The 21045-nt window shown below is 34.6% G+C and overlaps 2 protein-coding genes across 2 annotated transcripts; both read right to left on the reverse strand.

Moving 5' to 3' along the window:
* Positions 1-4012: 4012 nt before the first annotated feature.
* Positions 4013-6673, reverse strand: LOC126653940 (UDP-galactose/UDP-glucose transporter 3). The gene is made up of 6 exons (XM_050347944.2): positions 6446-6673; positions 6193-6290; positions 5941-6102; positions 5103-5206; positions 4848-4969; positions 4013-4634 (listed from the first exon to the last, which is right to left on the reverse strand). The coding sequence occupies exons 1-6, from the start codon at positions 6547-6549 to the stop codon at positions 4226-4228; spliced, it is 999 nt and encodes a 332-aa protein (XP_050203901.1). The 5' UTR covers positions 6550-6673; the 3' UTR covers positions 4013-4225.
* A 10748-nt stretch (positions 6674-17421) lies between these two features.
* On the reverse strand, positions 17422-20832 carry LOC126688194 (probable serine/threonine-protein kinase PBL3). Its single transcript, XM_050382810.2, has 6 exons — positions 20481-20832; positions 19969-20291; positions 19761-19896; positions 19006-19142; positions 18775-18898; positions 17422-18036 (listed from the first exon to the last, which is right to left on the reverse strand). Exons 1-6 carry the CDS (start codon positions 20545-20547, stop codon positions 17582-17584), a joined length of 1242 nt encoding a protein of 413 aa, XP_050238767.1. The 5' UTR covers positions 20548-20832; the 3' UTR covers positions 17422-17581.
* Positions 20833-21045: the final 213 nt, after the last annotated feature.

Raw genomic sequence — 21045 nt, forward strand, 5'->3', positions numbered from 1 at the left:
TGTTCCTCAAGAGGAACAGATCGGCGGATCTGTTCCTCAAGAACAGATCCGGCGATCTGTTCCTCAAGAACAGATCCGGCGATCTGTTCCTCAAGAACAGATCCGCGACGGATCTGTTCTTGAGGAACAGATTCGGAAGATGGCCGGAAAAATTTCCGGTCATCTTCAATAGAGAAGATGACCGGAAAATTTTCCGGGGGTGGTCGGGTGGTCGGGTGGGTGTGGTCCGGTCGGGTGGGGATGGTCCGGTCGGGTGTTGGGTTCATCTTTTAATTTAGATTGGGTTGATTTATTTATTTTGTCTTTTTCTAAATTAAATTGAGGGTATTTTAGGTGTTTGAAATTTTTAAGGTATAATTCTGACGTGTCAGATGATATGACAGTGTCAGAATTTTTTTTTTAAAATGTCAGTTGACTGAAAAAACGGCGCCAGGGGTATTTTGGTCATATTTCGTCCAAAAGGGGTTTAGTGAGCGCCGACACAAAGTTTAGGGGGTTTAGCGCCCGTTTTTAAACTTCAGGGGGTTTAGCGCCCGTACCCCTAAAGTTGAGGGGCCATGGGTGATTATTAGCCCAATTTTTGTATAAAAATCTCTCAAAAATATTTAGATGTTTATATTTATATCTCAATATCTCACAATAAGCATTTTTTTAGCGAAAAGTGACAATATTATCTCTTACATGTGTCAACATCTCATTGATCTTTGTTTAAGTCAATAATACTTTGACACGTGACCAGTATGTTTTTTGATTTGACCAACCCAGCGACCACCTATGGTCGGCGACCAGCCACCTCCGCCGACCTGCAAAACTTCGGCAACCCTCCGGCTGCAGTTAAGGACTGTTGACTGATGGTTAACGTAAGTCAAACTTTAAAATGTAAATTAAAATAAATATTTTGCTCCTTTTAGGACTTAGACCCATGACGTCTTCATATTTATGACCACGTGTTTTACCACCAATTTTTTTTTCTTGATATTGTTAACTTTCACCATATATATATGGTTTAATCACCAAAAAATGTCAAATTTTTACGAGTTTTGTCAGTTATATCCAAACTTTTAAAAATCGGTCCATTTAGCGCATTTTAGCATATTCAATACCTTTTGTAGCCATTTTTTGAAGGAATAATTAGGAGGATACCTAAAAAGAAAACATATTAGCATTTATTAACCCTGATTCTCCACCTTTATTTATCTACCTCAGCGCGTTTTATGTTTATTTTTTTACTCTTCTTTTTTTATTTTTATACTCCATATTTATTATACATCACATCTTCTTCATCTTTTTCAATTTATTCTCAAAAGAAATTAATAATTCAACAAATCGATTCTAAATCTTCAGCTCATAACATTTTAAAAGATTAAATCCTGCGATTTTATTATTATTTCTTAAAATATTATTGCCAATTTCAAATCTAGTTTCGGATCCCCTCGAGTTTTTAATTTGTAATTAAATCGCTTCAAATTTTACTTCGAATTCGGACCCAACGGTCATAACTTTCTCCAAAACAAAAAACACTTTAAACTTTTAATTTATTTTCTATAATTAAAAAATTATTAAAAACAATTTCAAACGGTTTCAAATAGTTTCAGAAGGTTTTTTAAACTTAGTTTTGCAACTATTTTAAAAAAGAACGTTTATGCAATGGTTTCAAACAGTTTATAAGATTTCAAAAGGTTTACAAAGGTTATAAAACGATTTACAAAGATTTTAAATAATTTTTAAAATCACAATTTACAACCTTTAACTAAAAATAATTTCAAATATTTTATAAAGGTTGCAAACAGTTTATAAAGATTTCTAAAAACAATTTCAAGTAGTCCTTACAAATAGCAGTTTCAAACGGTTTCAAACAAACAATTTCAAGTTGTCTACAAAAAATTTCAAATTGTTTAAAATGGTTAAAAAACAGTTTCAAACAGTTTACAAAGGTTTTAAATAGTTTCAAACGGTTTCTAAAAACACTTTCAAACAACCTCAAAAATAACAGTTTCAAACAGTTTAAAAAAAACAGTTTACAAAGTTTTTAAACAGTCTAAAACAAATTTCTAAAAAACAGTTTCAAACAGTTTCTAAAATTAATTTTAAAAACATTTAAAAACCAGACCAAAACATTTAATGAAGAAAATGACGATTTCTTCAAAAACAATTAAAACAAATTACCAGAAAACAATACTTAAATAATTCAAAACAATATAAAAGAGAAAGAAGAAGAAAATTCGGAATAAGAAGATCAGTGATGGCGATGACGAAAAACTTTGTTATTTCAATTTTTTAAAACGAATTGGATCGAATTTTCCATCGCGAACTTTTCTTTATCTGGTATTTTTTTCCTTGTATTATGGATTGAAGATATTAGATGAATTTTAGAAGTATAATATAAAATTTATTAAAAAGTTTCATTGGAATGAAATAAAAAGAAAAAGAAGATACGGTGGATAAAAGAAGAAGAAGATGAAGAAGAAAAAAAAAGGAGAGAAAAAAGATTGTACATGTGTTTAAAAAGAAAAAGAATAAAAATACTAATAAGTTAAATTTAGTTGGGAGTACAACTAAAAACAATAAAAAAAATGAGGTAAAAAAATAAATTTTCATAAATAAGGTATTCATAACGAATAAGTTACAAAAATGAGTCTTTTCTGTAAATTTCTCTTTTTTGAAACGAATCAAAATTTTGACAGCATGTCCATCATGTCACTGCCAACTCAGCAAATTGTTGACGTAACAACACTCTTCATCTAAGCAAACCAAAATCAAATCCAATTTTAAATCAAATTAATTAATTTTATTATTATAAAATTCATATATATTTAAAAGAATTTATATTTATTAATTAACTAATTAATTTAATTAAATTAAATCTAATTATACCTCATCTTAAATCAAATAAATTTATTAAAATTAATTTAAAATTATATTTAATTTTATTAAATCTCAATTTATTTCGAGACTTCATATTTATTCCGAGATACAATTAATTCTGAAATTTCAGATTCTGCCGCCCACTCGCACTCTGTCTATCGCCGCCGTCTCACACACCCACTCTGGCTGGCCACCATCGACCGTCTTCTCTATTGGAGAGGAAGAGAGGACAATATGTCCTCGTCCCCTCCATTGGAGAGGACAACCTGCACGTTCTCTCTAATAGAGTGGACAAGCACTCCAATGGAGAGGAAGACTCGTGCTCGTTCCCTCCATTTGAAGGGACGAGCAATTTCTCCAATGGAGAAGACGATCTGTTCGTCTACTCCAATGAGAAGACGACCAACAGTGCCAAATAGAGTTGGAGAGGATAATTCTCTTACAATCTCAAATAAAAAAATATAATCTTAGTGAGACTTTACTAGACATGTTCAATTTACCTCTATATAAAGGATTTGGGCCGTCTAACTATATCATTTTACAGATCTTGCTTAAAAGGCCAGTCTCCACCACATCACATATATTTCTAGGTAGGATTATGCTCTTTTCATGTTGATTGAACATGACCTATTATGTTCAATCACTTTTCATTACAAAATAAACGGTATAAATTAACTTGACATATTTTACACTCTTTAAATAGGAACCATTCATCTTATAATGAATAAACTCATTATTAGGTCTTTAAACTATGCGTCTTTTGATTAACTGGCTTCTAAAATTAATTTTGTCTCTTTTTAGTCTCTGGATTTATAAAAACACGTGTCTTTAAGTCCTTTTATTAAGAGTGTGCAATTCACGCTCCAAAAATAACGAGTTACTTGTAAAAAATATGTCACATAACTAATACAATTTTTAATGGAAATCCATCGAAAGATTTGCAGATATGTTTTTTCTAAATTCAGCAGAAAGAGACAAAATATAGTTTACAGACCAATTAATAAATAGACGTATAGTTAAAAAAATCTAATAACAGAATAAACCTTTTATAGTCAATGATATATATATCCAATCAATTTGAGAGAATCTATTCTTCTACATGAGTTGGATGATGTTTTGCAGCCCTCGTCAATGTGTAAAGCCAAAATTAAAGGAGCACAAAAAAACAAATATCACATTTACTCAGAGCTTGTTACTTGCTGATTGATATATTTTTAAACTTTACCAATTTCTACCTGTTGTCTACACTTTAAACTATTGAACCTTCTAGTTACAATGTCCATATCACATGATTTAAATAAAGTGCTGAAAAATGTCAAATATAAAATAACATACAAAATTGTTATAATCACTCTTTAGTTCATGTAGCCTTTCTCTTCTTCTGCAGCTTCTGCAACTTTTTCCACTTGAGATAGATCTGGTATGACAATCCCGAGAACACCATGGAAACGCAACCCCATTGTTTTATTGACAGAGGATTGCCGCTCATCAGAGAAGACACCACAATGCTGACAAATTTACGCGTTGTGGTGATAGTGGTGTTAGCAAGAGACCCAAATCTGCTAATTGTAAGAAAGATGAAATTCTGGCCCACTGCACCACATAGACAATAGAGAAAAATGTCCCACGCTGCCTCCGGATGCTGTTTGCAGAACTGAATTGCTTCATATCCAATGGCCTGTGGCAAACCGAACATGTAAAGCATATTATATATGGTACCCCATAAATTCATTCCCAACATTATCTCCCAGGCGCTTGTTTTTGGGTACCTGAAAAACAATTTAGATGGGAGTGAATACTACAGGAATACAATTCACTGCAAACTAAGAATTACTGACGAAATACCTTCATTCATATGGCAATATACAACATGTCAAAAAACCAAGAAAGAAAATGCTATACTGTTATGAGACAGTTTACAATTAATTTGATATATACTTGCACAAAACAAATAACTAATGTTAAATTTTCAACAAGCATACCTTGCCGTAAGTGAATCTTGAGTAGCATTTGTAAATCCATCAAATGCAAGGTTCAAACAGCAAAGCCCATATCCTAGAGGTGCATTTGGATGTGCGAGCTTGCTGATGGTTTTCGAGCTAGTCTGAGATCAGTTGCAGCATCGAGGGAAAAACATAGGAGTTAGAACTGAAGCTTCATCGGATTGAAAATAAGATACCAATTCACAAAAACATGGTGATTCGTTAACTCTACAGAATCGCTAAAAGCATTCTTACCTTCATCAGTGCAAATGTCGATACTCCTCCAGCAACAAGAAAAGTACATAAATACTCGGGAAAAGTGTATCTGATGCCATAAACTAAAGTTCCCATCAACATGACTGCACAGCATATACAATCCATTAGTTATTTCGAAAACTACATTTATAACTAAATCCTGCCCGTGGAAAAAATGACTAAAATGGCAAATAGAAAATCCATATATTTACCAAGTGAGAACGTCTAAATGCAATATAATAAATCCACCAGTATATTTCTGATTTAAGGTAAAAAAGAAAAGAAGAAGAATTTGAAAGCTCAGCAATCATAATCTACATCATTCACAAATAGTCCTGTCAACTATGCCTTAAAATTTCTTTACTATTCAACATTCAACAAATAGAATTTCTGCAAGCTCTCACAGTGTGCACTGTGCAATAGAGTCAGGTATTTTGCAGCCAACAAGGAATTCTTTAATCTATCTCTTCTGCAAGTATTTCAGCATATTTGTTCTTACACAAAAGATTATTTCAGAAAGAAAACAGAAAATCTTTGACAATGTAATATTGATGTAAGAGGCACTTTGAACAATTGCTGAGCATAAAAATTACAATAAGCAACAGAAATCAATAGCAATGATAAAATAAAATAGATGGGACAAAAAGAAACCAATGACTTAAGGGTTGTTCTCCTCTCATTATACTGCAAAAAACGATATTTCCAACAATAGTGCAGATTTAATCCGGCATCACATGCTAACGAGGTATCCTTCCGAACATCAATGAATCAAGCAAGTGAGCAATTGCAAGCATGCTTTATCTTAGAAAAGTATGAAACAACAAAAAGCATGACATACCGGGAATCATTTTAGAGGATTTTGCCAAGACCTGAGCGGGGTAGCTGATATATTTTAACGCCTCAATGCCCATCGCAGGGCCAATGGTATTGGTAATGCCTGCACTCCAATATGTCCACCAAGGCGCACCGCCTGAACTACTTCTGGCCCAAATCTTAATCACTGTGTTGGAAACAAAACAAACAAACCAACAAAAGACTTCAGCACCAACCTACATAACCATGTTAATGTAATCTCATCCAACTCACTTACTTATGTAAGACCAAACTAAGCAGATGACATTTTGTGCCAGATTTAGAAATGCCAGATGCTCAAATCTTTTCCCGTCCGGACCGAATCGTTTTGTTGACCTAAAATTATAAATTCATTCGACATTCAAATTTTATCAACCAATATCATGAAAGTTCCACTCCAAACAGAATTGACCAGTTTAGGCTTAATTTAGCTTTACTAATTAAACTAATTTATTAATCATAAGTAAAATAAAATACACAGGTGCACTTACAGTGTTTCCTGGAGAACACCTTGATAAATGTAAGCCGACCAGATCCCGGCGACGCAAAACGCCAAAACTAGCACTCGCCGGATCCCGGCGCCGTGCGCTTCCATCCGCCGTTAATAATTACTCTGCAAATTAGTTTACAAATTTCCTGAAAGTGAAAAATGGAAGAAAGAAAATCACTGAAAATGAGAGAAAATTGGTTTCTTGCAACGGCCAAATTACGGAATTAATTTATTTTATTTTTATCGTTTTTGGTTATAAAGGAAGTTAGGAGAATGAGAGCGAAGAAACGTGGATATGCCACGCGGATGTTTGCGATTGGATGAGTGAGTCTAACTCCCGTTTATCATTGGCCGTTGAAACTTCTGCTTATTTTCACTCACGGTCCCTATATTTGCTCAATGAAATCCGAAACCCCATTACTTTTATTTTTCGGATATTAAACACCCTAGATCATTGAACTTATCTGTTATTACTGAAAGGGTACTAAACTTTATTTTGTTACAAAAAGGTCGCTGAGTTATACCTTTTATTACAACGGGAGGTCACTATGACGGATTCGGTCAAATTTTGTTACAAAAAGGTCATTAAACTTATTGTGAATTACGAAAAGGTCACTGAGTTATATTTTTATTTGTAATTCCGGCTTGCCACATAAGCAAAAATGGTGCGTTTTAATGTCAAAACGGTGCGTTTTATACGAGTGACATTTCGTTATAACAAAATATGTAGTTTAGTGACTTTTTTGTAACAAAATGAAATTTAATACCTTTTCTGTGATAATAAATAAGTTTAGTGACTTGGAGCGTTTAATATTCTTCATTTTCCTTAAGCTAAAGGTAAAGAAAAACCCTTCACCTTTTTTAAAAAGAGCACGTAATCTAATATCTTCTTGTTTTTTCTCCAACCCAAAAATGTAAGATAGTGTGAAAGATAACATGTGTAGAGAAAAATAATAATATAATTGGAGCAGTAAAAAGTAGGAAAAGGATAAATAAGTAAGAAGCTATAATTGATAAAGACTAAAATGAATAATCCTAAACCAGCTTGTACAAAACATATCATTAAAATGATATTAAACCACCTTGAAGTTCAATTACAAACAATATCTTATGATTCTGAACGTAACAATATCTCACAAATACGACGCAGCCCATATTATTGCAAAACTACAACATAAAGTGTTCTTCTTCCATATTTCATCTTTTTTTTTACTGTTAATTCTGATTTCTTCCATTTTGAAATTAGAGAGAATGACTATGTCTATCAACTTTCATTTTCACACAAGTCACAACCTCAAGCAACAACAAGAAAAAGAAATGGCAAAGAAAAGATAGGACGCTGACGAATCTTTCCTACCGCCGCTGTTAAAATCATGTCGGGGAAAGAATGCAGTGATTTTATCAAATGTTCTGTTTTTTGCTCTGTTGTGAATTTATTGTTTTTGTGTTGCCGCTTTGAATTTGAGGTCGGATTATCCATGTTTGTTCGGGCGATTTGTTTTTGTCCAGGCGGAGGATGTGATTGATTAGGTCATGTGGTGGAGAAATGAAATTTGACCCGATATTAATGGATATTGGTTTTTGTATTGATTTTTTTGGGAAGATGAAGCGATGGTGATGATTTCTGGCTAGAGGGATAATCAAGACGAAGAAGATGAAGAGTGGCGAGTTGAAAATTGGTTAATGATAGTAAACTGTTAGTAAACTAAATTATAATGGAAAATTGGCTATGTCGGCACTGGTTTTGTCGATCAATGGTGAAGGTGACTACGGCGGGTTTTTTGTTCCAAAAATTTAAGTTTAATTTCGTATTTTCTTTCTCAAGTTGAAGCATCAGCTCTTTTCAAGTTTAACTCTTACTTTTTTTTTGAATGGAAGAAGAAGGAAGATTTGAAGCAAAAGTAGTAGAGGTGCAAGTATGGTGAAACTTGCACTATTTTTTAATGGTTTTAAAATAATATTGTAGCCGTTAGTAAAACGATAGTAAAATGTTAGTAAACTAATTAATTTCGTTAGTAAATCATTTAGTAAACTGTTAATAAATTATTAGTAAATCTTTTTTTAAATAAATTGATAGTAAATTAATAGTAAACTTATTTTTATTGTAAAATAAAAGTAATAAAGTTGAAACTAATTTAGTATACTTTCTATACTATTCTTGGTAAACTGATATTAGATTAAGTAGTAATTCATTTTAACATTTTATGATTTAAAAATAAAAAAAATAGCAATTTGATTTTTAACTAAACTGATAGTAGACTATTAGTAGAATGATAGTGAACTTATAGTAGACGGATGATTAGGAAATCGTTAGTAATCTGAAGTCGTATTTTTGCAAATGGAAAAAGTATTTTAGTAAAAACATTTGGTCAAACTGCAAATTTCAACTAATTCCGGTTAAAAGGTATTTTTGAGAATAAGTAGGTGTTTGATAGGTATTTGTCTAAAAATCTCTAGAATAAATCACATTTTTCCTACTATCTAGATTAGTATGAATTATGATTCCTTTTGGAATTACGTATCCTAACTCTTACGAATCCATTTAGATTGACGTACCCCAACCCTTACAAATCTAGTGCGACTTGTGTAATATATTGGACACTACAGATTGTTCCGATTGAAATATCCTTTGTTTCTCCGAGAAAAGACAATCTATTTCCCTACCCGATAAGTAACGAGCATGGACTAAACATAACTGGATTTGATTAGTGTTGTGATATAAAATAAGCAAAGGAACCAATAATATTCCACATATAAAATAAGCAAAGGAACCGGAAATATCTTTTGTCACGACCTGAATTCACCCTAAACAAAGTCACGACCGGCGCTAGGGAACTGAAATGGTTGTTCCGAAACCTGTAGCAAACCTAGAACCTCTAGAATTTTTTTGCAAATATTATTACTGGATCGTACCTCGCGTGCGATCCATTTCCAGAAATTACCATTAAAATCTTTTTTTGTTTTACGTAAACACCTTTCTGAAATATACATATAAGTGAAATACGTTTTCAGAAGTACTGTGTAATAATCTAAATTTTTCAAGGTATTACGTATAGTACCACGAGGCATAATTGTGAAAATTAAGATCGAGAATATCAGATTAAGATGGAATAATAAAGATTTAGATCGAAGCGAGTCTATCAAAACTATCGTAAAATAATAATTTAAATGAGAAGTTTAAGCGGGATTAAAAGAAATGAATTAAAATAAAATAAATAAATTGAAAAGTCCGAGATAATAATTTTCAGACCAAGGTCCGTGAAATATTATTAAAAAATCATTGTCAAAGTATTGTAAATTTACGAAATCGGTATAATATCAAGCACGACAATTAATTAATAATTTAAGTTAAAGTACAATTTAGTTCCTTGAGTTAAAGTGGAATTTTGGCCAAATAATGACATCATCAACTTGTTAAGGAAGGGATTGATATTTGATATTTTCATTTGTTTTGCTTAAGAAAGTAAAAGAAACTTCAAAGCTCCATTTTTCTCCAAGGGTGGCCGAACCCTTCATTCTCCATGCTAGGGTCATTGTTTCTTCATAAAACTTGAAGATTTTGGAGGCAAAACAATCATGGATCAAAGGACAACAAAGGTAAGCTATTAATTTGTAATTTTCATGGGTTAATTTGAAGGAATTTGAAACGAAAAGGTTAGGGTTTTGAGCTAAGATATTAACAGTAAGTGTTTGATGATCAATTTGGATTTAAGCGGTTAAAGCCTCCCATAGACTGATACATTTTTGATAGGTCTCCTGAATTACGAGTACAGACGACCGAGGTACTGAGCTGTGAGTGATACTGCTCCGCATAAGACGTTCCGGACGTTGGAGTGTAATGCAAGAGCGTGAGATCAGCTATAAGTATCGGAGCTGGATAAGAACTCCTAGAGAGTAGGTGAGATGAGAAGATTCTAATGCAATGATTGATAAGGCGCAAGCCGTGCGATTTAGGTCCATGGCAACCGTTTTTAAAAATAGTTCTGAAAATGTTTTTATTTTTCAAAAATAGTTGTTTTTAATCCCACTGGAGTCGCCACTGTGATCGGAGCGGGGTTCGGAGGCCACTCGCCCAAGGTTTATGGCTGACTTCTCGATCTGGATATGGTTTGAAAAATGGAGTCGCCACCTAGTTCAACTAGGAAATGCCTTTTAACCGACTAGGTAACCTTACTTGCTTATGGATAAGAATATCGTTTATCGGACTAAAGACTAGGGTTCGTGGACCTCCCCGAGACTCATGTGCTTGGCTTATCTGTTACGACTTTATTTACTAGACATATTCGTTATAATCTCATCTCGACAGTATATGCAGTTCATAGGAAATGAAAGCTGGAAATAAATAGGTATGAAACCGATAAACACGTTGGACGCGCATATTACTTTATCTGGACTGAACATGTAAAGCAAGTAGCAGTTACTCATAAGCATACATCTAACCTTATAGGCTTCTAGCAAGTAGCAAAGTTTGGCTAGTCTGGATCAATTACATGCTCAAAGCCTAAAACCGGATGTTTAAGTGAGATTGATTTTAGTAGGTGATCTTCAATAACCTATACAACCGTTACTACTTTTTCGTGGTAGTCCTAAGAAGTCTAAGTGACTGGCTGGAATTCTATTATTTGGCTAATTTATGTGATTAGTCCTTTAACCGGTTAATTGATATGCTTTCTTGGAAAGCGGTAAACATTGCAAACTCGCCGAATCAGTTGGGATACATGTAAGGTTAGAAATACTTTTAAAGGCCTAATTATTTAAAAAAAACACACTTTGTTATATTTTTTTTCGTTTATACTCTGACCTAGGAAAAAGTTCATTTGCACCCTATTTTTTATTTTTTATTTTCTCCTCTACCCTAAAACATTAAATCGAACTTTTTTTATTTAGAAAAAAGTTTAAATTAGTCCTTCAATTTGTAACTTATATTATAATTAGATTTTAATGTTATTAATAGTACAAAAATAATTTCTTCTTTAAAAAATTAAACTTATGATATAATTATTTAATTTATATTAATCAATAACATTTTAAATACAAAACCGTAAAAATATACAATTTTTTTTAAATCTAGGGTAGAGACGAAAATGAAAAATAAAAATTAGGGTACAAATGAACTTTTTTATAGGTCGGGGTATAAACGAAAAAAATATTACAAGGTAGGTTTTTTAAGTAATTAGGCCTACTTTTAAACCTCGTCGACTTTTTGAGTGTCTAGAACTTGCACGTGTTTGAACATCAGTGAGGTCAGAATTGGCTCTCGGTCAGAACACGGAAGTTGTCCGTCTCGTCGATTTGGTTCATTCGGTTCAAACCATGGTTGATTCCCTAGAATCTGCTCTGTAAGATGCTGGGTTTGCGGGCCTTTTGCTCGTGGACCCGGATTATACTTTATGGTGCATCAGTGGACTTCGGGGTCTGTTTTACATCGGGTCTGACTCGTTACAATACAAAAAATTAAAGTACATTAAATTTCCTTCGTCTGGGTTCAAACCGAGCCTAATTCAGAGCTCGTATGAGTCCGAAAACACGTCTTAAAGTTTGGATCAAAGTCTGGAAGATCTGGGAAGCAGGTTCTGGGGATCTAGGTGCGATGAACACGGCGCCGACATGTTATAGTGGCGGTGCCGCCGCCGCCACCTAGTTTTGGCATCACCACCGGTTATAGAGGCGGCGGCGGTGCGGGCAGCAGGTTCGGGGTTTCTTTTTTTTTAGTCCATTCTCACTTATTCCAGCTCCGTTTTTTGTGCAAAAGTAATCAAAATGCATAAAATCGAAAAGGGAATTCAAATATGACATTTATAAATTTTCTAAACGTGATTTGAGCATTAAAATAAGAATTTACAGCAGCTATTTTAAGTTGTTTTTCATGGCAAAATACACTAAAAACACTTAGAAACATGCATTCTAATGTTTCCAATTGATTATTTTTGGGTTTGATTATAAAAACAGCTAATTAACAGTGATTAACATGTTCATTCATCGAATTCATAGCAATTTGACAATATTGCAATTTAGCTAAATATGACAATTTTATGGCAAAAAGACAAAATAGATTAAACATACAACCTAATTTGATCATGGCATACAAAAATTAAGAGGATAAAATAGAGGGTCCTCGGAATTACCGTCCTTAATCCTTAGCTCATTTGTTGGAAAAGTGGATGCGGAATCGAGCTTCGAGTCTGTATAGGATGCATTCTTGGAGAATTAAAGCGTAATTAGGTGTTTTAGGGACTAGATTGAAGTGCGATTTGTGTGTGGTGTGTGTAGTTCGGCCAACTAGGGTTTTTTAGGGGGAGGGATCGAATTTATTAAGATAGGGTTTATGTGTTTCTGGTCCGACCATTGACTCAGCTAAGTTAAGGCTGATTATATAGTGGTGATTAGGGTTTAAGGTTAGCTAGAATCTTCTAGATTTTAAATTGTTTAAGTGATAAGCCTTTAGGTATTATGATTAGCTAAAAACACTTATTATTTTATTAAATTCAGATTTAAACTTGATAGTTAAGTAAAAAGTTGCTAAAAGTGAGTTTTGGTGCGTGAAAATGTCAAAAAAAATACTACTAAGACCCTATAGGTTTAGTTATGGTCAATTTCAGTCTGTCAAAGTTGCCAATTAGCTCATAAACTTTTAAGATATTGCAATTAGTCCAATTTCTAGACTTAAACTACAATCTCTTTGGATTTTTGTAGGCTATTTGCGGCTAATTACTTTTTGATCCTCCAAGTTTACAGCTATGCTCTGATTTCCCTCGCTTGAATTCCAACATGCAAATCGATAGCTCGTCACCCGAACAGATTTCTCTAGAAATCATCATTGGACGCTTCAGTCCCTTGTCACTTTTTACTAGTCTGAAAAATAGGTGTCTATAATTACCCTAATCTAAAAATTAACAAAAACTCAGGAAACTTCAAAAACTCAAAACTTACACTATGTTTGGATTGAGGGTTGAGGAAGGTTAATAAAGATTGACAGGGATTGGAAAATTTCAACCCCTGTTTGGAAAATTTCTTTTAAAAATTTTGGAGGGTTGAAAAATATTCCCTAACCCCCCCTCAACCATCATATGCCAACCGCCCAAATTAGAATGTTAGATTATTTTCAACTAATGTTTTTTAGTTTTTGACAGATTTGTGCCCACGGGGCTTTTGAAATTCCAAATTTATGCCTGTTTTGAAAATATTTCAAATTTAGTGCATGGGCCATGCAATCCGCAATCTAAGATTGTGGAATGCCTTAATTACTTCATTTTGGAGAAATTAAGGAAGTTAAGTAATATTACTTTCTCTCCCCCATTATTGGGGAGACAGATTTCTATCTCCCCAATGATTGGAAAGAGAGACAATGATTGGGAAATTTGCCCAATCATTTGTTAATAATTGTTTTTTTATAGTTAATAAAATCTAAGCGTTTTTATTATTTAGCATGTTTAAATGTTTTCCGTTTTCACTAGTATATACAAACATTACGAAATGCATAAACAATTTGAAACTATAAACAATATAAAAATAATAAGAAATAGTAAATAGATTGAAGTTGGAATACAAAGTTTGCAGTGTCTTAATAAACAAACAATAAAATCATAAAAAATTTCGATATCTAGTGTTCTCTTCCAAGTTAGTCCTCAGATCGTAGCCCTGATCCTGTCGGCGACACCGCATGCTAGCAATCAGCGTGCGGTATTGTCTGTCACCTGGTCAGTCAGCTAGCGGGCCCTCGCTCTCTTCATCGCCATCCTGGGATGGCTCCTCAACATTTGTAGCTGGTGCAGTATGTTTCCCTCCTGTGACTCTAGAAGAAGGCTGAAGGACGGACTTGTGAACTCCATACCTCTCGAATGTAACTCACCGAAAAGCCCCCCCCCCCCCCCCCCCCCGCCCCACAGACATGAACTGTTCAATAAAGACTTTGATGGCGAAAAATATAGCTGCGACAGATCCGGAGCCGGGGGTGGAAGAAGAGGGTCGTGAATGTGACGCTGACGCATAACCATGCCAAGGTAAGATGGGCCGGTAACCCTGAGCAGAGGGAGTAGAAGGATGACCGAATCCACATGTGGAAGCTGGAACCGTGTATTGACACTGAAATCCTCTTCATCCTCTACCTCTTTCTCGCACCCCTAAAAATCATCTTCTTCATCTTCATCACTAAGTTTATCCGACCCACATGATTCACGTAGAACCAACTTATCTAGAGAAATGTCGTTACAAACAATAGTGCGGTACTCCACGTAAAATTCCAAAATATCAAGGCCTCAGTACCACATCGCCTCTCCTAGAATTGCAAATATGTGCTCGTTGTTTTCCACTGAGTATAACGAGTATGAGATTGTACGACCACTTTCAATTTTTGGAAGCCAAAAGTAGATTTTTGTAATCTCCACTTCCGAGTCCGTAGCGACTGCTCTTATACATATATTCTTCAATTCTTCATAATTTTTTTCTCTCGCTAAGCGGCAAATCCACTCGACGGCCGCCCTGAATTCTACTCCAGCCGGAGAGCTTACCATGCAGCCATCGCACCATATCAGAAACGATAGGTTTACAGTCGCCATTGCTACAGATTTCATCAAAATAAACATACATTCAGTTATTCCAATTTGTATCATTTTTCTAATTCAAATTATATAATATTTTAAGTCTACTAATTTTAACAATTTTTCGTAAACCTAATTTTTAACAATTTTTATTATGTTTTTTGACAACGTCCGACAAATTTAGTGTGTCTCTAAATTAGGATTTGTCAATAAACTACAATAACACCTAGTATTTTATTAAAATCAAGATTATTAATAAATATTTAAAGTTATTACCCTAATATTTTTCTAATAACATAATTATTTAACGTAATAATTAAAAAAAATTGAACTCACCTCTTGTATTCCTCGAATAATAGCGCCTAAAAAAATTATTCCTGCTCCGCAATAATATTACCGCTCTAAAACAACTCTCAAAATACTAATTTTACTATAATTTGTAGAAGTGGTAAATGAGGGAAATGAATCCCCCCCCCCCCCCATTTATAGACAGCAATCTTTAATCTAAGATTGCAGATTTCTGTATTTGGTCAGATTTCTTGCCAATGGCAGAGAATCTGAGGTGCAATCCGCGATCTTGGATCGCAGATTGTGTGGTCCCAGGCACAAAATTCGAATCTTTTTTTAAAATAGGCACAAATGTGGAATTTTCCAAGCCCTGTAGGCACAAATCTATCAAAAATATAGAAGGGTCAAACATAACCCTTACCTTCATTTACCGTCTCTTATTTTATTTTATTTTAAAAATTCATATGTTACTTTACTCTCTTCTCTCCCGAACAAAGCCTTAGAGTAATCAAAAATTAACAAAAAAACTAACACACATCATTGCAACCTTGCCGTGGTGTAAAACGACATCAGATTAGATCTAGTCTTAAAACAACTTCACATCGTGAATGCTTTCGTGGCAAAGCTGGTGAACTAGAGAGAGGCATTTAGTGGTTATTGTGGATTTGCATACGGAGGAAAATGTTAGAGTAGGTTAGTGGCGGCGCACAAAGGCACGTTGAAAGAGAAGCCTTCGCCAGAGAGAATGAAATGACTGAGGGAAAGGACGACAGATTCGATGGTGTATATGACATAGTTTAGTGGTGATAGAGAGATTAGAGAGGGACAAAGATTTTGAGGAGGAGGCATGTGAACAGTAGTTGAGGTAAGATTTGGAATCCAAAAAATTCTTAAGTGATAGAGAAGAAGAGGTTAAGGTATTAAGGATATTTATGTATTTTGTTAGGGGTATTTAGGTATTTTATGGTTTTTTTGATGATGTGTCATTTGAGGTGGACGAGATTAATTACACGTCAGCGCTGAGTGGACGAAGTTATTGTTTTTTTTTTATAAAATCTTACATGCTGGTGATGAGGTTGACAGCCATTGACGGACATCGTGGCATTTTAGGTTCGCGAGTTCCGTTGTGAATTTTTTTTATATTATTAAAGACCTCCATCGAAGAAAAAAAAGTTTGTGAGAATCCAAATTCAAAATCGAGGCAGGGGTCCAATCAATACATTTAGACTTTTTTTTTTAATTTTTTAATTGAATTTATATCCTCCTTCATATTCTAACTTAAGGTGGTTTATATAAAATTCAGGTTTTAAGGGCATTTAGAATTAAAAATTACTTTTTTGTAATAGTATGAGTGAATGTCCAAGGAAATTTTGATCGGTTTCGAGCGCAGGAGACGGTGATTCTCAGCTTGTAGCCGGAAATCATCGTCTCTTAGCTCGTTTCTTGTTTTGTTTTCCTTGTTTTTTGAATAAATTGCTCCATTCTTGAGAGTTTTGTGTGATTTTCATGTGTTTTGTTCGATATACAGTCTGTATTTTCTAGATCCTTGGATCGTTCAAGATTTTTCAGCGTTTGTTCAAGCTTCAGATTCAAATTCTTGAAGATTCAAGCTTTTTTTATCGTTTGAGGTATATTAGTAACGGATCTGAAGGTGCAATTGGTGTCAGGGAATTCTCAACACTTGAATTCTTCCTGGATATTTAACACCTACAAGATTTGTGTCTTTAAATTTCTGTTGTTGTTTCGTTTCTTTTCGTGGATCAGTTATAGCGTTTCAGTTTTTTTTTTTTTTTAATTTGATCTACGTTGTACTTTCACGATTTAGGTTGTAATCCGTTTATTGACTTAATATATTATCCTTTGAAAAAAATAGTTTCAATATTATTGAATCGAAAAGAAAAAAAAAGATTATTGAGTTTTTTATAATTGTTATTTTGATAATTTTGGGTGGCAATTGAAAACTCTGCAAGTGAAAATGCTCATTACACTAACAAACCAGTTGGCGACATTCCAAAATCTTTTGCTTGTTTTTGTTCGTAGGATATTGTATAATGTAGCGGTTTACATGATTTTGGTTTTCTTCTATAAAAGTTTCATTCATCAAAAAAAAAGTTATAACTATAATCGGTTTGAACAATCAGTGAGAACTAAATTGTGTTAGAACAAAACACTAGGTTAAACCATATTATAATTACAAATGACTAGAGGTAGACGACCCCCAGACTAATGCTGCATATTTTCAGAATACAGGTAATGATAATCGATATTCGTGGGAATCAAAAATTTGCAATCAAATTTGATATTACAGCTACTTAGCGCACTCGTGGAGATTGGCGATGGGATGGGCGTGGGGATGCAGTAGGCGTTAGATTAAGAGGAGAATGTTGTGGTCTCATCGGGGAACTACGGACAGGTATCTGAATTGGGTGATGCTCTGAGTAGGATAATCTGCCTGCCGTTTTGGGGGAATCAATTTGCTCCAGCGTTGCCAACACCTCTGCCATCCGAGGCCTAACTTTAGCTTCGGAACTAAGACATTGTAAGGCAAGATTGGCAGCCATATGTGCTCCTTTCTGAGGATATTGCCCCCCTAATTTGGTGTCCATTATTCTAAATAATTTTCTTTTGTCGCCCAGGTAGGGTTTTGCCCAGTCCACCAGATTCTGTTCCACACCGACCTTGGTTTTATCAACAGCACGTCTCCCTGACAGTAGTTCAAGCAACACAACTCCAAAGCTGTATACATCGCTTTTTGCTGTCAGCCGACCTATTCACCAAATACAAGAGTTGTAACAATATCAGCTCCACAAGTGAACTGGAAAAGGGTGAATCACATCAGAATCTTGATCCTGATTGTTTGAACATTCCATTTAAATAAGAGCTAAATTTTTGTACATGTGTCCGTGCACAGCGAATATATGCAAAGCAGTAGTCCTCAACAAGAACGGGTGTGGGCCTAGCCTGAATGGTTAAGGCATCTCTAAATGCATCAAGAGGTTGTGAGTTCGAACCACGCCTCGGTAACTAACAACTAACAAATGAGACTCGAAAGAGTCGATTACCATCTTTGACAAAAAAAAACATACATAGACAAAGAGCTTTCTTATCTGATGGCCAAGCATATACTTTGTTTCTTGTATATAATGTACAGTGTTTTTGCAATGACCAAACACTCAATCCTTTTGTCTACTTACCAATCCTCATCAGATGAATTACTTCACATTATAATAGAAATACTTATATTAGCAAGAAAATCGGTCATTAGATATTACCAAGAGAACGGGCAACCCCCAGATAACTGAGATAAGCACCCGTTTGCATATCATAATCTACGACTGACTACATGAGTTTTTTAAGAATAATGAAATTAAATCATATTCCTATCACGAAACAAATAATGTGGAGCAGCAGCATTATAAAAGACATTTATAAAACAATTATATCACGTAGGTTTCAGAAAGAAAGAGTAAAAGATAGAATTGTATAAGAAAAACAGTTGACTGACCTGTAGCAACGTATTCAGGTGCTGCATAGCCATGAGTACCCATGACTTGAGTAGATACATGAGTTCTATCTCCGGTGGGACCTGCCTTGGCCAAACCAAAATCAGACAGTTTGGAATTGAATTCCTGCATCCCAATACATTGTTAAAACCAGAAATTATTTAAATTATAACCCGAAAACTATTTTTATCATTTATCAAAAAGAAAAAAAGTCGGCCCTTTCTTCAGCATACCGCATCCAGAAGAATATTAGAAGCCTTAAAATCACGGTATATGACTTGGGATTTTGCATCATGAAGGAAAGAGAGTCCTCTGGCAGCACCTATGGCCACTTTTATTCTCACTGCCCATGATAGCGGCTGAGGTCCTCCTAAAACAAAGGGGAAAATAATTATTCAACATTTACCAAGTGTTCTAGGATGTATGCACAAGGAGTTTCAAGTTTTTCAAGATGCGTTATGTGCATGCCTATTTATTCCAATATGACACGACTCCAAACTGTATGTTTTAATTGTTTTGATCGTCTAGACGTGAATGTTTGTCACAGAAACAATGAAGTGTCTAGCATGTCTTAGAGTATTAAGACAAATAAAAGGATTATAAATATTAACCGAACTTAATATTTATTCACTCTGAGGTCTTTCAGGAACTCCAAGAGTCCAAAATTATACGATTTAACATCAATGGTTTTAAAATTATCAAGGTAATTAAATTTATACAACAATATGCTTCATTCAACACTTTTGACCCCCTAACTTGAATATTGAACTTGTAACCCTTTGGTTCTAAGGGTCAATATCCTCAAACATTCAAAATAATAACCAATCGAGAAGTGACCAAATGGAAAACTTAGGAATGCAGATTACTGGTATTCAAGTAAGGATGCTCCTAGAAACTATGAAAGCTAGAGTTGCTAACATAAGAAGTTAACCAAAGGCAATGGTCGGCTGCTTCTACAATCTAAATTACATTGGATAACTCAACTTACTTCTAAACAGATGATTCTCTAAGCTGCCTTTCGGCATGAACTCATAGACCAATAGCCGGTTCTCACCCTCCAAGCAATACCCGATGAGTTTGACCAAATTCCGATGATGAAGTTGGCCAAGATAATGAACTTCTGTCTGAAAAGCAGGCAGCTGTGAGTAAACAAGCAAAAATTATAAAGGCGCAACTTGGACAACGAAGAAACATACCAACCACTCCTTGTGGCCCTGGAAACCTTCAGGTTTGAGCTTCTTGACTGCGACAACCATCCCTGATCCGGGCCTTGCAGCCGCGAACGTGTGCTCATCGATCCAGCCTTTGAAAACATACCCGAAGCCCCCTTCGCCCAGCAAACTGTCGGGGCGAAAGTTTCGGGTGGCATTCCTGAGATCATTGAAAGAGAATGGCTTTAAATTAGGGGACGACAATATTTCACCTTCGGACCTTGGTGTAGGCAGACACTCAGAGCTGCCATAAGACGGGATAGATAGAGTGGAAGGCAGGCTAGTTCTGCTGGAAAGTCTTGAGGCTCCTGATGCAAATTAACACAGTACAATTAAAACAAACAAACCTTAATCAACGTCATAAAAATCAGTTGGATTTAAAGAGTATAAAAAAGAATCCAAATGAAATCAAAATTCCCACTTCTAAATAAGAAAAAAAACTAAAATTAAAGAACAAAGTAAAGTAAAAGCATAAAAAAGGAAAAAAAAAAGATTACCAGAAGGAGTATGTGAGCTGTGAGTTATATCTACTTTAGAAGCTGAAGAATCTAAACAGTTTCCCATGTCTTTTTAACCAAAATACAAACAGTTTAACTCTTAATATTGTCTGAAATCAGGAGTTGAAGTTGCCAAGTAAACGCCTTTAAGACAGAGTTTTTTTTTTCTTTTTTTTTGTTTTGGTGGAGTAGATGAGGCAAATTTAGAGAGAGAAGCTAAAAAGCTGCGAAGAAAAAGTGTGTTTATTTGTGGGAGTGGAGACACGGTGAACGCGTGGTGGGGACTTTCTGGGTTGGTGGCTGGGCTTCTAAATGACTATCTCTTCTTCCTTTTCTCTTCTTGTTGTGTCTTTGCTTATGCTTTGATTTCGTCTTAACTTAGCTCACCTTTTTATTGGACAAAGGATTATTTTACCCCCTCAATTTTTTACAAAATATTGAAAAAGTTCATAACTAGAAAATCGGATCAGTTGTATCTTGAATTCGGCAAAAACGGTTTAGAAACCCCCCCCCCCCCTCTATGCTGACGTGGCACCTTAACTGGAGAGTGAGTTTCTAATTAACT

The sequence above is a fragment of the Mercurialis annua genome, linkage group LG6, assembly GCF_937616625.2.
Source record: "Mercurialis annua linkage group LG6, ddMerAnnu1.2, whole genome shotgun sequence".
NCBI lineage: Eukaryota > Viridiplantae > Streptophyta > Magnoliopsida > Malpighiales > Euphorbiaceae > Mercurialis > Mercurialis annua.